At 39.7% G+C, this 14,010-nt stretch overlaps 1 protein-coding gene across 1 annotated transcript; it reads left to right on the forward strand.

Annotated features, from left to right (window-relative positions):
• Window positions 1-395: 395 nt before the first annotated feature.
• LOC120727052 (E3 SUMO-protein ligase ZBED1-like) lies at window positions 396-2,777 on the forward strand. Its single transcript, XM_040021182.1, has 2 exons — window positions 396-1,712; window positions 1,876-2,777. The coding sequence occupies exons 1-2, from the start codon at window positions 646-648 to the stop codon at window positions 2,549-2,551; spliced, it is 1,743 nt and encodes a 580-aa protein (XP_039877116.1). The 5' UTR covers window positions 396-645; the 3' UTR covers window positions 2,552-2,777.
• The last annotated feature ends 11,233 nt before the right edge of the window (window positions 2,778-14,010 follow it).

The following is a 14,010-nucleotide window of genomic DNA, read 5'->3' on the forward strand; positions in this document are numbered from 1 at the left end:
CCTTCGTCGCCTGGCTGTGATGTAATCGGCCTTCAAATGCGGCCTCTGGAGGATGCAGCCGACGTTTTGGGACACAGCTATAGTATAGTTAGCTCACACATGTGTTGCTTAAGTAGAAGAACACTTTCTTGTGTTAAAAAAGTAAAAGTAAAGGTGAGAAAGCGCAGGATCTGAAATGCATTTCTTTCTTTTCCTTCTTTCTTTCTGGAAATAAAAAAGATAAATAAAAAATGTCCAACAAAATAGTCTGTACAACAACAAGAAAAGGTGTTTGACAGACAGCATGAAGAAGCAGTGGCTTATCTAGTCCTGCCCATAAGTTTGCCTACAATTTCTTAATCGTATACCTATATATATATATATATATATATATACATATATATATATATATATATATTAGTGCTGTCAAAATTATCGTGTTAATTGTTAAGATCAACGCGAAATGTTTAACGCATTAAAAAAATTTAACGCTGATTTTTTTTAAATTAATTTCCTGTAATCTAAGACCTTTAAATTCATGAGCACCTCTGGAGGAGGGGGCAACAGTGTGCTATGCTGGCGTTTGGCCTGACAGAAATGATTAGAAGAAGAAGAAGAAGTGACACCATGCTACTATCTAGCTAACACTAGCTAACACACGCAAGCATGGACGAGGGCGGACTTTTGGGTGGAAAGTTTCTCTTTAGGAAGTTGCCTGATGGCTTGTTGGACAAAACGAGAGTAAGATGCACAATTTGCAAAGCTGAATTCAAGTACCACAGAAGCAGTTCATCACTGGCGTATCACCTGAGAGCAAAACACCCAACTGAATCCACCTCTACGGGACCTCACCAGTCTACGCTTCAGGAGTATGGTGCTTGTGGACGAATAACAAAAAATGTGAGAGAAAAATTAACCAATTCCTTGGTTGTTTGGATAGCTAAAAACTGCCGACCAGTTAGCATAGTAGAAGATGATGGACTGAGAGAAGTCATTCGCGCTGCATCAGGAGATGAGTGTTACAATCTGCCCTCGAGAGGAACCATTGTGTCGAGATTGCACACTTTGTATGGGGACCAGAGGGCTCAGCAGTCCAGCAAGCTTGTGCAAGTAAGGAATGTCGCTCTCACCGGAGACCACTGGACTTCGGTGAACAACGATAATTACTTGGGGGTCATGGCGCATTTTATTGATAACGACTGGACTATGCAATCATTTGCACTAACAGTGAGTAAAACTGAAGAGAGACACTATGCTGAGGCGTGTGCTGACCATTTTCTGAATGTTGCAAACAAATGGAAAATCAAGGACAAGGTAACCACGTTTGGCACCGACAGTGCTCGTAACATGGTTGCAGCCGCCAGACTACTTCCATTTGAACACATGCCCTGCATGGCCCACATTCTGCAAAGAACAGTCACAGTTTCTCTTAATGACAGCGCATTTGAAAGGGCTCTGGCCAAATGTCGCAAGATTGTTGGACATTTTAAGCATAGTCCAGCAAACGCTCAGGAATTAAAGGCACAGCAAGCTGCACATGGACATCAAACAGAACCGCTTGTTCAGGACGTTCCAACAAGATGGAACTCCACCCTAGAGATGATCAAGCGGATCCAGAGAAACAAATCTGGGCTGACCACCATCCTCACTCAACAAAACAGCAAGGTGACCATGTTGACTGACCAGGAGCTTGACAGACTGCAAAAGCTGGAGGAACTACTGGAACCTTGCAGGTAAATCATTTTGTTTCTCATGATTGTGTGTCTATCTTTGCGTTCTAGCTTTGTTTTCAAGTATGTTCTCCACCTCCACCTCTCTGTGTATTTTCATATGTGGTATTTATGTTTGTCTCTGTGTGATTAATAGAAAAATACAGACTTGATCTTTCTATTGCAGATATGTTACCGAACTGCTGGGGGGAGAGCGGTATGTCTCCTGTTCCATGGTGTTGCCAGCCTTGTGTCATTTGTTCAGGATTATGGAGCCCTCAGATGATGACCCAGTCTACGTTTTGAGGTTTAAGAAGATTTTTACCACAGACCTAGCTCAGCGGAGGGACAGCAGTAATCTCACATGGCTGAAGATCGCTACTGCCCTTGATCCCAGGTTTAAAGACCTTAAATGCCTTTCCAAAGATGAAAGAAGAGAGGTGTGGGCATCAGTACATGACCTTCTGATGTCAGAGACGGATGCACACCAACCATCTGCTCAGACAACAGAGGAACCCTCACCAAAGAAGAGCAAGATGTCCATCTGCTTGCTGGGTTCTCCTGATTCAGATACAGAGGAAGAGGAAGATGCTATAGACTGCTGTCTGAATCTGTACAAAGCAGAGCCCAAAATTGACATAGGAGAGTGTCCACTACAGTGGTGGTTAAAGAGAGAAGGAGCACATGCCAGGCTGGCACCTATTGCACGCAAGTACCAGTCAACCCCTGCAACCACGGTGCCTTGTGAGAGATTATTCTCACTCTCAGGTCACATCATTCAAAAGAAGCGTGCTTCTTTGTCATCAGACAATGTAAACAGAATAGTCTGCCTCAGTAACTGGCTGAGTGCAAAGAAGGACTAAGCCAGATTGCTCCTTTGAAGTGAAAAATGTTCAACATTCTGGGTTTTCAGCCGCGTCTTTTTGTGTTTTAAATACTGAGTTTTGTGCACCCTTTATTGTTATGATATTCACTTTAACCTGTAGGCCTGGGTTCGGTCACTGTTGATGGCCTTAAAGGTTTTTTGTAAGTTTTCACTGTGTTAAAGATTGATGAAAACTATTAAAATTCTCTTTGAATTTCAGCATACATTCTTTGTGTTTATTCTGCATTTACTTCATTGTGTTGCATAAATGTCTGTTACAATCTTAAACTATAAAGAATAAAAAAATGTAATTGGAGCCAGGCTATTAATAAAGTAATTGCGATTAATCGCAATTAATAAGAGAAAATTATGAGATTAGTTAGTTAATTTTTTTTTAATCTATTGACAGCACCAATATATATATATATATATATATATATATATATATATATATATATATATATATATATATATATATATATATGCCCCAGGGCAGCTGTGGCTACAACTGTAGCTTGCCTCCACCAGTGTATGAATGTGAGAGTGAATGAATAGTGGAATTGTAAAGCGCTTTGTGGGCCCCGAAAAGCGCTATATAAATGCAATACATTATTATTATTATTATTATTATTATTATTATTATTATTATTATTGTTATTATTATTATTATTATTATACTATATATGCATATACATACACATACATATACACATGCCTAGATGCACATGCATAAATACATCTGTGTACCTACAGACAAATACTCTCTCATATCACCAAAATAATGACATTGTCATTCTATACAACAGCACATCTAAATACTCATAATGTGAATCAGCAGACAAAATCAATTATACATAATTTTATCAAATCACTTTCATTTTTATACCCATCAAATATGTATTGCTTATATTTATTCTTAAATTCTGCAACATTTTTACTTAGTTTAATTTCTTTTTCTGATCCATTCCACAGAGTCACTCGATAAATGGACCTGCTTTTAAGAGTGCTGAGAACACATGGCTGCTTTCAGTTGCATTTTCCTCTATATTTTTCCCTCTCTATTCTTAATTAAATTTAGAATATTACTTAGACGCATATTATTTCTTGCTTTGAACATCACCTGTGTGGTTTAAAATGGTACAAAATTGATGAATTTCATAATTGTGATTTAAAAAAAAAATGTTATTTGTGCGTTCACAGTTCCAAACATTATGCATTAACCTATTTGCTCTTTTTTGTATTGTGCATATTTTTTTTATAGCTTTCTTGTAAGTGTATAAATTTATATACACATTTCACAGAAAAAAGAATGTTTGTATCATCTGCAAGAAGCCAGGAAAATAAACAGCAGTGACGTTTGTAGGGTAACTGAAGTTGGGCGAGCTGGTATACAACAATGTGCTACATGGTGGCTAGCGACACAGCTATGTTAGCATAATATAAACAGTGAAGCGGGAGGATGAACGCTAACTTTTTTCCACTCAATAAAAGTTAACATGAGGGTTCCTGATGGTTAGGAACAAATTCAATCTCATGGCAGGATGCTGTAAATGGACAAAACTTCAGTCAGGAGAACAACTGAGATAATCCATCCACAATACGAGGTTAGTCAGTAATATACTGCTGCATGTGCTGGGCTATAGTTATATCGTAAGGTTTTAAAAACTGCGCTTTAAAATGAATAGTGGCAATAAAAACAGAGAGAGGCTGACAGTCATCACCCTGGAAGCAGGGTCCGGATTCTAAGGTAAGGGATGCTCATGTACATAACAGTTGGAACAGTCAGTGTAATTGGAACACGGACACTTAAAAATGTATTAATGCAGACACCATCTCGATACAGAAAATCACAGAAATAAAGTACAACTGTTATTTCCTGTGTCCTTGATCATCTATATCTTGGTTCTGGGGCTCCCATAGTGTAGAAAAAACAACAACAACAAAAAAACGGAACATAATTATGTCAATATCACTGCTTGACTTGGTGGCATTCAGAAGTGTGTTTTTAAAATTTCCGTTGTTTATATTTGTTTAGAAAAAAGTAAACTTCACTTTCAGTGTACTTAAAGTAATTTCTGATGTGTGTTAAGTTATTCCCAAAGTTCAGGCCACAACCAACTTTCTCTCCTACATTATAAGTGACCACTTTCCCTATAAAAACCACTTTCCCTACTCACAGTTATAAACTCCCCTGTGTATAAGATAAACACATTTGCACATACAGACATATGCAGGCCTTCACTGTGACAGCTGTTGCAAGAATTCACATACAGTACACGATATTTACATGAACGTGCAAATCTATAAACACGCAAATGCCGAAACACATGAAACGGCCCCCCTGCTAGGCGTCTAAATAAAAACCCGCCAACCACACCGGATGTGCATCATCGGTTGTCATGGCCACCAAGAAATATTCCTCAGGGTTGTCAAGGCAACAGCTTGGGGAACTCTTCGCCAGCCTGTCACTCGTCTTGGGAGAAAAGAGTGGATGAATGGCCATCACTATATATGTGTGTATTTCATTGCTATGTGCGTATGTGTTTATATGTGTGGTCTTATATCAGTGGTCTGAATGATAGTAATCAGTGGGAGAGTTGTAGTCTTTTAAAATGAAATGTGAATGGATGAGTGGATGGAGCACTAAAGCAGCCAAAGTGAAATGGGCATTATGTAAGAATTCATGTTTACTTCATGATTGCTTTGTGTCTGTGACACAAACACGCACATACACAGTGTAAAGTCTAATATTCATATGTATGGGAATGTGTGTGTGTGTGTGTGTGTGTGTGTATGAGAGAGACAGAGACGAGAAAGAGTCATAAATCAGCATGTTTATGCATGTGAGGGTGATACTCATATCGAACCGACCGCCATTCAAGCTGACATAGACAAGGGATAAGGAAAAGGGAAAATAGGACCCAGTTGCCATGGTGATGCAATCAGCTTTCTGTCGAAGCATTCGTCTCCTGGGTGCAGTCAACATTCGATACTACCTGCATGATAAACATATATGAGCACACACGCAGGCGCGCGCGCACACACACACACACACACACACACACACACACACACACACACACACACACACACACACACACACACACACAGGACATTGTGAATTCAAGATGTGCTTTACATTCATTGGTTTGTGTTTATGACACATCACACACGCAGAGGAAAATTCTCATGTTGTCCCTGAAATCCCGTTTTTGACTCATTTTTGCATCTTTGTCACTCAAAAAGAGAGCAACGCACTTTGAGTATTTCCACTGAAAATACATTATTGCCTCTTTCTGTATTTCGTGTCTCATTTTATTGCTCTTTCCGCTGCTTTCTGTCATGTTCAACATCTTTCTCCTCGTCTTCCTCTGTTTCTGTCCCTCATTCTTTTCCTCCTGCCCTATATTCCTACTCTAATCTGGTCCAGTCAGACTTCTTGTCTGACTCCAGTAATCTTGTCAGGACAGATGGCCCACACACACACACACACACACACACACACACACACACACACACACACACACACACACACACACACACACACACACACACACACACATTCTCTCTCTTCCTTTTTGATACACATTTACTGCACATTTGCTCTTTATGTGACCCAGATCACCCTGAAACTCACGTTGCATCACATTTCCTGCTGTCAGAAACTTGAATCTCAAAGCCCGTCCCACACTAAACAACCCAGTCATGTGACCTCTTCAGGGCTGCTGGCTTTCAACAGGTCAGAAGAGCAGCAAATCAATTCAGCCTTGGATGTCTATCGACTAAAGCAATATAGTCCAGATTGTGGCTTTAAATGGAACGTTAACACCAGATTCTGTCTTCAGTGCTCTCAAACTCTAAAAAAGATTTAAATTTCAGAGAAATACAAACTTAATTGCGGGGTTTACAAGCTTTATGTTTGATGTGGTCCCTTTAGTTATTCATGGCATCTCAAAGTCATGTTCTTAGGAAATCTTTTGTTAAAAGTGTTGTCAATGTGTAAGGAGGAGGTCAGGACAGAAGTACAACAGTGAGTGTCTACAGCCATGCGTAAAACAGGAGGCTCTGTCATAGGTTTGGGGCTGCATTTCAGACCATCTGGAAAACATCTAATTGGCAGCAGCTTAATTCATCAACACAATACTGAAATGCACCGACAGTGCAGTAAAAGCCTGGACAGAAAAACACACAATGGAACACCAGTCATAGATTGGCTTCTCTAGGGTTCATTGTCCATGCACAGTTTTCTGCCTTGTGCACTACGATATTTATATGCATGTATGCATTTCTCAATAAATTGCTGAACCTACACAGCAAAATCTCCAGTGTTAAATTAACACTGGAGAGTGTCTATATGGGTCCACACCTCTGAGTGTTAAATACAACACTGTTGAGTGTTAAATTAACACTTTTGACAGTGTTATATGTTTAAAAGTAACCTAGTCAGTTTTGAAGATTAACAATGGCTAACACTGAGCAGTGCTGATTTTCTAACACTGGAATATTTCTAACATTTTGAGTTATTTTCCAGTGTGAACAATTCTGCAACCTTAGCACCTGAGAAAAAGCAGCACTCTGAACACACTCCAAAATCCATCTCTTCACTACTCCAAGGTCACACTGCCTGACTCTCTCTAACCTTAAGGGAAGGGTTTGGATTGGAGGGTAGGAAGGGAGATGAAAGCAAGAGCAAGCATAGAGGGAGAAGGTGAAAACAGATGAAAGAAGAGTACGAGAGGATGGCCTTTACCGTGAACTGTCATGGATCAGCACCTGCATGTTAAGATGAACAGGTCAGTGGAGCAGAAAGAAAGCAAGAAAGCAAGAGCTACAGGAGGCACGTCTGAATCTTAGTGAATATGTAGCTGTGCTACATTGCTTTCTGATGGTTACTACCTGCTGAAATCCTTGTTTACAGTGTAATCATAGACTGTATATAAAAAACGGGCCTAGATCTCACCTGCTGGGTTTTGTCTTGGGATGAAGCTTAAAGCTGAGAATTTTTTAATTGTGGCCAGCTTGTTGTGAAAGCAGGCATAATGTGCCAGGGCATATCTGACTGAAAAACCGATGGGACACCTCAAACTTCATTTTCATAAATGATATTTCTGTAAAGGAGCGCAGCGGATGTTTTTCTACAGACTTTTATACAATAGAAATCGTAATCAAGTAGACTGAATGCAGATTTAAAGAATTTACATTGAGCTTAATCTGTTTTGTATAGGCTGAAATGTCCTCATAAGTTACTGAAAGTGCAACACTGGGTCACTGGGATGTTACTTAGCCATGTTTGTTTCTACGGAAACAGCCTAAGGCACCATTGATGATAAGGGAGTATCTTCAACCTTTACTGAACTCTGTGTTTTGGAGAACCAAAAGAACTGAGCGATTTGAAGTTTGGACCACTGCTTGGACAACACTAACACTGGAGGTTTCTAACTGGTGTTTCTGTCCTTAGACGCAATAAAAAGTAGTTGAAAATTAGCCCCACCACTGACCAACTTCAGTACTAATAACAATCAGCCGTTTTTTCTGCATCAACACTTTAAAACGTACTGACACACAAACATAAATATAAATACATGATTTTACTCCTTTCATTTTCCATTTCTATTAGCAGGACCTGAAAATAATAAGCCCAGTTGCTGCAATTTTCAGTGTGTTTTGGCAAGATCAGGGGTCAACTCCAGGCGTCGAGAGCCGGTCTCCTGCAGGTTTTAGATGTGTCCTTGATCCAACACAGCTGATTTAAATGGCTAAAGTACCCCCTCAACGGCTGTATCCCAATTCAGGGTCTGCAGCCTTAAAGGCTGCATTTTAAGGCCGATTACGTCACAGCGACGCGACGAAGGCTGTCCCAATTCGAAGGCTGCTCGAAATGCGGCCCTCAAATGCGTCCTTCATTTCCCTGAATTTCAAGGACGTGGCGGTGTAGACTTCGTGGCCCAACATATCCCAGAATGCATAGCGCGGCGGTGGGTGTGGATAATTTTGCCGGAAAACAAAACAGCAGATGAGGGGCGTCCGAAGAGTAAACTTTAAGTAAGTACTGAATATTATGTCACTTATTTATGTGCAAATGTTTAATAACGAAGAACATTAAAACATTACTGTTGGCCACATGTCGGCAAAGTTATGTGACATTAGTGACGTTTGTACTAACTTGGTTTTAAAGCCTTTACTTTAAAATACACGCCGTTCAATAGCTGAACTTAATCTTACAGAGAATGATCAAAGCTCATGTAGAAACAAACAAACAAATGAACAAAAGATTTTCTCCTTCATTTCTGTCAAACAATGCTGTATGAAACGTTTCCAGCTGTTAGTATCATGGTTGCTAGGCAACCTGGGCATCGCAACAGAGGCTAGACCGTCCCATTTCACAAGCCTTGCACTTCCGGCCTTAGCGGTCTATAAGTACGTGGCCCTTGAGGATCGTTGAGGCTGCGTACTTTAAGGCTGCAGATCCTGAATTGGGATACAGCCAACATGACTTGAAGTTCTCCAGAGGCCTGGTAATGAACTAATCATGTGATTCAGGTGTGTAGACCCAGGGGGAGATCTATATCCTGCAGGACACTGGCTCTCAAGTCCTGGAGTTGGCCATTAGATCTAGAACACATTTCATACAAACCTGTTCTTCCATCACAGTCCACACCTAAACAAAAGGCCAGTTTATAATTTAACTGAATGGTCTGCTAGCATGCAAATACTAACCCCAGTAAACACGAGGAAGTGCCCTACATCAATAGGACATTTAGACAGATGGCCTTGTTCACAGCTCGGCTAATGCTGGCTAAAAGGATGAAAACATATGAGGCTGTCATTCATGTAAGTGGGATAGGTTTCCATTTAAAACCCACACTCTGTCTCCACCCACACAGGTGTGTTCACCTTTTCTCCATGTGGGCACGTGCAAAATGTGACTGACTGACTCTAGCTCCCTCTTTATCCTTTTAGGATTTTATTTAGCTTTTAGAGATTTGTGGTAATGCAGAAGTTTGATATGTGAAAGACGGGCATTGCCAAGAATAAAAAATCAAATCACTCAGTCAATTAATAAATGGAAATCACAAAAATGCTCAGAGACACTGCAAAAAACCCAGGAGCTACATCTCTACAGGCCTCAGTTAAATGTCACTTAGAAAAAGACTGAATACATATGGCTTCTTTGTAAGGTTTACCAGGAAAAAGCGGTGGAGACGTTTGGCCGTAAAGTACTCACACCTACTGGTGTGAGTATACCTACCTGGGCACCTTACAGTCACTGAGTCGACCATGAAGTCCTCTGTATAGCTTGGCCCACACTGTGTCATGCAGCAGGAGAATGACACAGACACAGCAACAACTTTACAACAGATTGACTGAAAAACAAAAGAAAAGAAGGTGCTGCAATGACCCAATCAAAGTGAAGCTCACACCCTGATTGAAATGCTGTTGTGGGACCTTAAGAGAGCAGTGCATAAACAAGTCCTCACAAATCTCAATAAAAAACAGTGGGCTGGCATTCCTCTACAACATTGTTACAGACTGATGAAGTCACCTTGCTGCTAAAGGTGATTCTACAACCTGCTCAGTTTATCATGGGACTGTAGAGTCCTGTGAAAGTCCCCCTATGACTGAATAGGGGGCAGTTAAACCTGTGTAAAGGTACTTTACACAGGTTTAACCACCTGTTATTCACATTTAATGTTTCATTATATTTAATGACACATTCATTTTTTAATAAAAATAATTATTACTATCCCTCTGGTCAATATTCCCTTATTATTATTACTCTTACTATTATTCCATGCTCTTTTTCTTTTATTTCTTTTAACATTATTTTATGTATTTCTGACTTAACATGCTAATGAGAGCGCTATGTGACAAGGTCAGCCTTTTACTGATTATTAATTGACCTCAGAGGATAATTAATCCGCTGCTTAAAATGGGCAGCAGCCGTGCATATTCATTTATTAATGAGTCATTGTTTTTTATTTCTTCTTTATTTTAACAGTTTTGGACTTTCAGCCCACCTTGACTATAATTTAGGTCTAACAGCAGAAACACTCAAAGGACTTAGGTGAGAGTGACTTTTAAGTGGTGCTGTAAACATATTATGTTGGTACATGGCCTTTAAACCTCCACATATGTGAACATCACATTTTGGCTGTCTAGACCAAAATACTAAATTTTGCTCTACAAGGGCCTGATATGGACTTACGAGGACATTATACTGTCACTGTTTGATCGAAATTTAATGTGAATGTCCTCATAAGTGGATCTCATTTTTCTCAGAAACAAAAATCAGGTTAAAAAAAATCACTTAATTCTTTTCTTTTTCTCTTTCTTTCTTTCTTTCTTTCTTTTTTTTTTTTTACCATCATCAGGTCCCAATAAGCCCAAATAGCAAAGAGAAATTAAAAATGCTCGGTTCTATGGAACTCCAAAGTGTTCAAAATTAAATAAATAAATAGGTCAAGATGAAATAAATAACTATGTGACACAGACACAGATATGTAATGTGAGAATGATATTGTGAAATCATGGAACACATTTTAAAATATATGCTCATTATTGTGAAATATATTGCATTCGGCTATATAAATTTACTTATTATTGTGAAATATTATTTCATGGTCATTATTTTTCACAATAACAGAGATTATTCCTGAGGCATTTTATTTATTTTCAGCCGTTTTTATTCCAAAATGTCCTTTTTTCAAAGTCAGTCTTTATTTCAAAATCCCGTTTTTCCCAATGGCCATTTATTTCATAATGCGACTTTTCAGCAGAATGACTTTGTCTGTCAATCAATGTAAGTGGGCTGGACCTTTGCACCTATCCGGTTGTTCAGTCTGACGTCACTAGCCGTGTCTGGACCTAAACTCCGCTGCAGGTCCATATATCAAACGATCACTATGGCATTACTGAGAGTTGAAAAACTGTCTAAAGTCTTTCATCTTTAATAAAATGATCAGCGTTCTGCTCTACCAGGTGTAACAATTGAGTTTAACATCCAAGGCATCCATGAAAACGGAATTTATGACATTTAACGGAGTTAGAAGTTAGCAGGAAGTTAGCTCACTAGCTTCTATCTAAATACAATATAGCATGTCCTGACTGCGGGGTTTTGGAAACAAATTAAAACGTACAGCTCTGTTATCACTTCCAGCATAAATGAAGACAGAAAACTAAACAGCAGTGACGTTTGTAGGGTTACTGAAGTTGGGCTAGCTGGTATATAATGATGTGCTACGTGACCGCTAGCGACACAGCTATGTTAGCATAATATAAACAAGCTAACTTTTTTCCCACTCGATAAAAGTTAACGTGAGTGTTCTCGGTGGTCAGGAACAAATCTAATTGCATGGCATGATGCTATAAAAGGACCAGTGTTGGGTAAGTTACTTTAAATTAGTAACTTAGTTACATTACTAGTTACTTCCATCAAAAGTAACTCAGTTACTTCAAGTTACTCGTTACTTTCAAAGTAACTAGTTACTAGGGAAAGTAACTTTGGTTTTACTCAGACTTCTCTTGTTAATGTGTTGCTAACTGGATACCCAGCAAGACTGCCAGTCTTCTAGCTTGCTTACTTGCCACAAGTGCACTGTGCCACCTACCAAAGGAAAAAATAATGTGCATATTTCCACGAGAGAAATCCCACGCCTGGACCGTCGTTGACCGCCGCCATGATTCTAGCCTACGTCACAGCGTCATGTGCGCTTTTTACATCCAACACAAAAACTGCAGTTGTGGTGCTTTGATTGTACTCAGAACTCAGAAATTCTGCCTTCTGAATAGGAAGATGTAGGTAACACCAGACTGCAGATGAGCTGCATACAGAGCTGGACTGGGACAGAAAATTGTCCTGGGCATTTTGACTAGAGACCGGCCCACCATTATAGCAAAAATCATAAAGCCTTTGAATGAAAATAAACACTGTTGTGACAGTGATGTACACTGTTCTGATGGTATATATGTATCAATCAATCAATCGTTTGTTGTAAGACTCAGATAATTATTTATTAAAAGCTAGACATTTGAAATGAGAATAAGAAAGTATTTCCTTGTGCCCCCTTTCCCTTTTAATGCTCTACCTGGCCCCTGGCAACACTTTGCTAGATCCGCCCCTGCACAGTTACCAGCTGTCAGCTACTTAGAAAAGGATCCTGGTGTTATTTATCTCTCAGAAACAGTTCATAACTTCAACTCATTCATGTCACCTAAAAGGTAAACCTGTTTCTCCATCACCTGCTCAGCTCTGATGATTCAGTAAGGACATCTCATGGTTTCATCTTCATGTTTCTCTCTCACCAGATAACCAAACCATATCATGACCAGCAGCTTACAGATGTGGCTCCAGCAAACATCAGCTGATACTAGAAATTAATATTAAATAAATTCTAACAACAGCTGATCAAACGTGCTGCTGTTGTTTAATGCGACATCCGGTGGTTTCCTCTTTCTGGCGCAAAGTGGACGATAAATAAACAAGAGGGAAAAGCCGATCAGCTGATCGTTGATCAGTTTCATGATTAAAGTAGAAACAGGAGAGGGGGAGGGGAGAGAATGAGAGGCAGCTGTGCAGCAAAGACACAGAATAACTCCAGCTTTGTGTCTTTTTCATTGTAGCTGAAGTCCGGGACAAACTGTTCCTTTTCACCTCAATACGAAACCCGTAATATTTTCTCTGAATACGAGACGATTCCGTTTTTTAGGGAACGGTTGGCAACTCTAATAATTAACCGTATGAACAAAATAAAATTCAACATCATTAACATCATAGAAACTCCGTCATGCTAGCTAGCACGCAGTACGAAAAAGTCAGCACAACGAAAATAAACTCCACCTAAATCTGACCCAGATAGACTGCAGGTCATAACTTCTTACCTGAAGTTCAGTTCACCTGACACTCTCGGACCAGCGGCCGCTTCGGGTCTCTCCTCCTCCTGCGTCCCCTTTCTCTCATCCACCTGCTGGCCTCCACCACTTGCTAATGTTACTGAATCTGTGGAAGCTCCGCCATAGCAACCACACGAAGTAACGAATAACGAGCCTATCTAAATCCCAGTAACGAGTAACGCGTTCCTGATTTTGGCATAATAACTAGTTACCGTGCTCGTTACCACAATAATAACGTAGTTACTGTAACGCGTTACTTAATAACGCGTTAGTCCCAACACTGAAAAGGACCAAACTTCAGCCAGGAGAACAACTGAGATAATCCATCCACAATACGAGGTTAGTCATTCATATATGAGATGAGATGGGCTGTATGGGATGGGCTGTAGTTACATCCTAAGGTTTTAAAAACTGAGCTTAAATAAATGATTAGCGGTAATAAAAGCCGAGGGAGATCAACAGTGATCACTGACTGTTTTAGGAGCTTTTTGAGATCAAATAGAAGAAAATTCATAACATTAAACATGTTAACAACACAAAAGCCATATTAAACGCACACTACTTTAG

This window comes from Simochromis diagramma, unplaced genomic scaffold, assembly GCF_900408965.1.
Source record: "Simochromis diagramma unplaced genomic scaffold, fSimDia1.1 OVJJ01000753.1, whole genome shotgun sequence".
Lineage (NCBI taxonomy): Eukaryota > Metazoa > Chordata > Actinopteri > Cichliformes > Cichlidae > Simochromis > Simochromis diagramma.

What these genes read in the sequence shown, in the direction of transcription:
- LOC120727052 (XM_040021182.1), top strand. Translation starts at nt 646, where the DNA reads ATGGACGAGGGCGGACTTTTGGGTGGAAAGTTTCTCTTTAGGAAGTTG. An exon ending in GAACTACTGGAACCTTGCAG is followed by an intron (nt 1,713 to 1,875) that starts GTAAATCATTTT and finishes TTTCTATTGCAG; the next exon opens with ATATGTTACCGAACTGCTGG.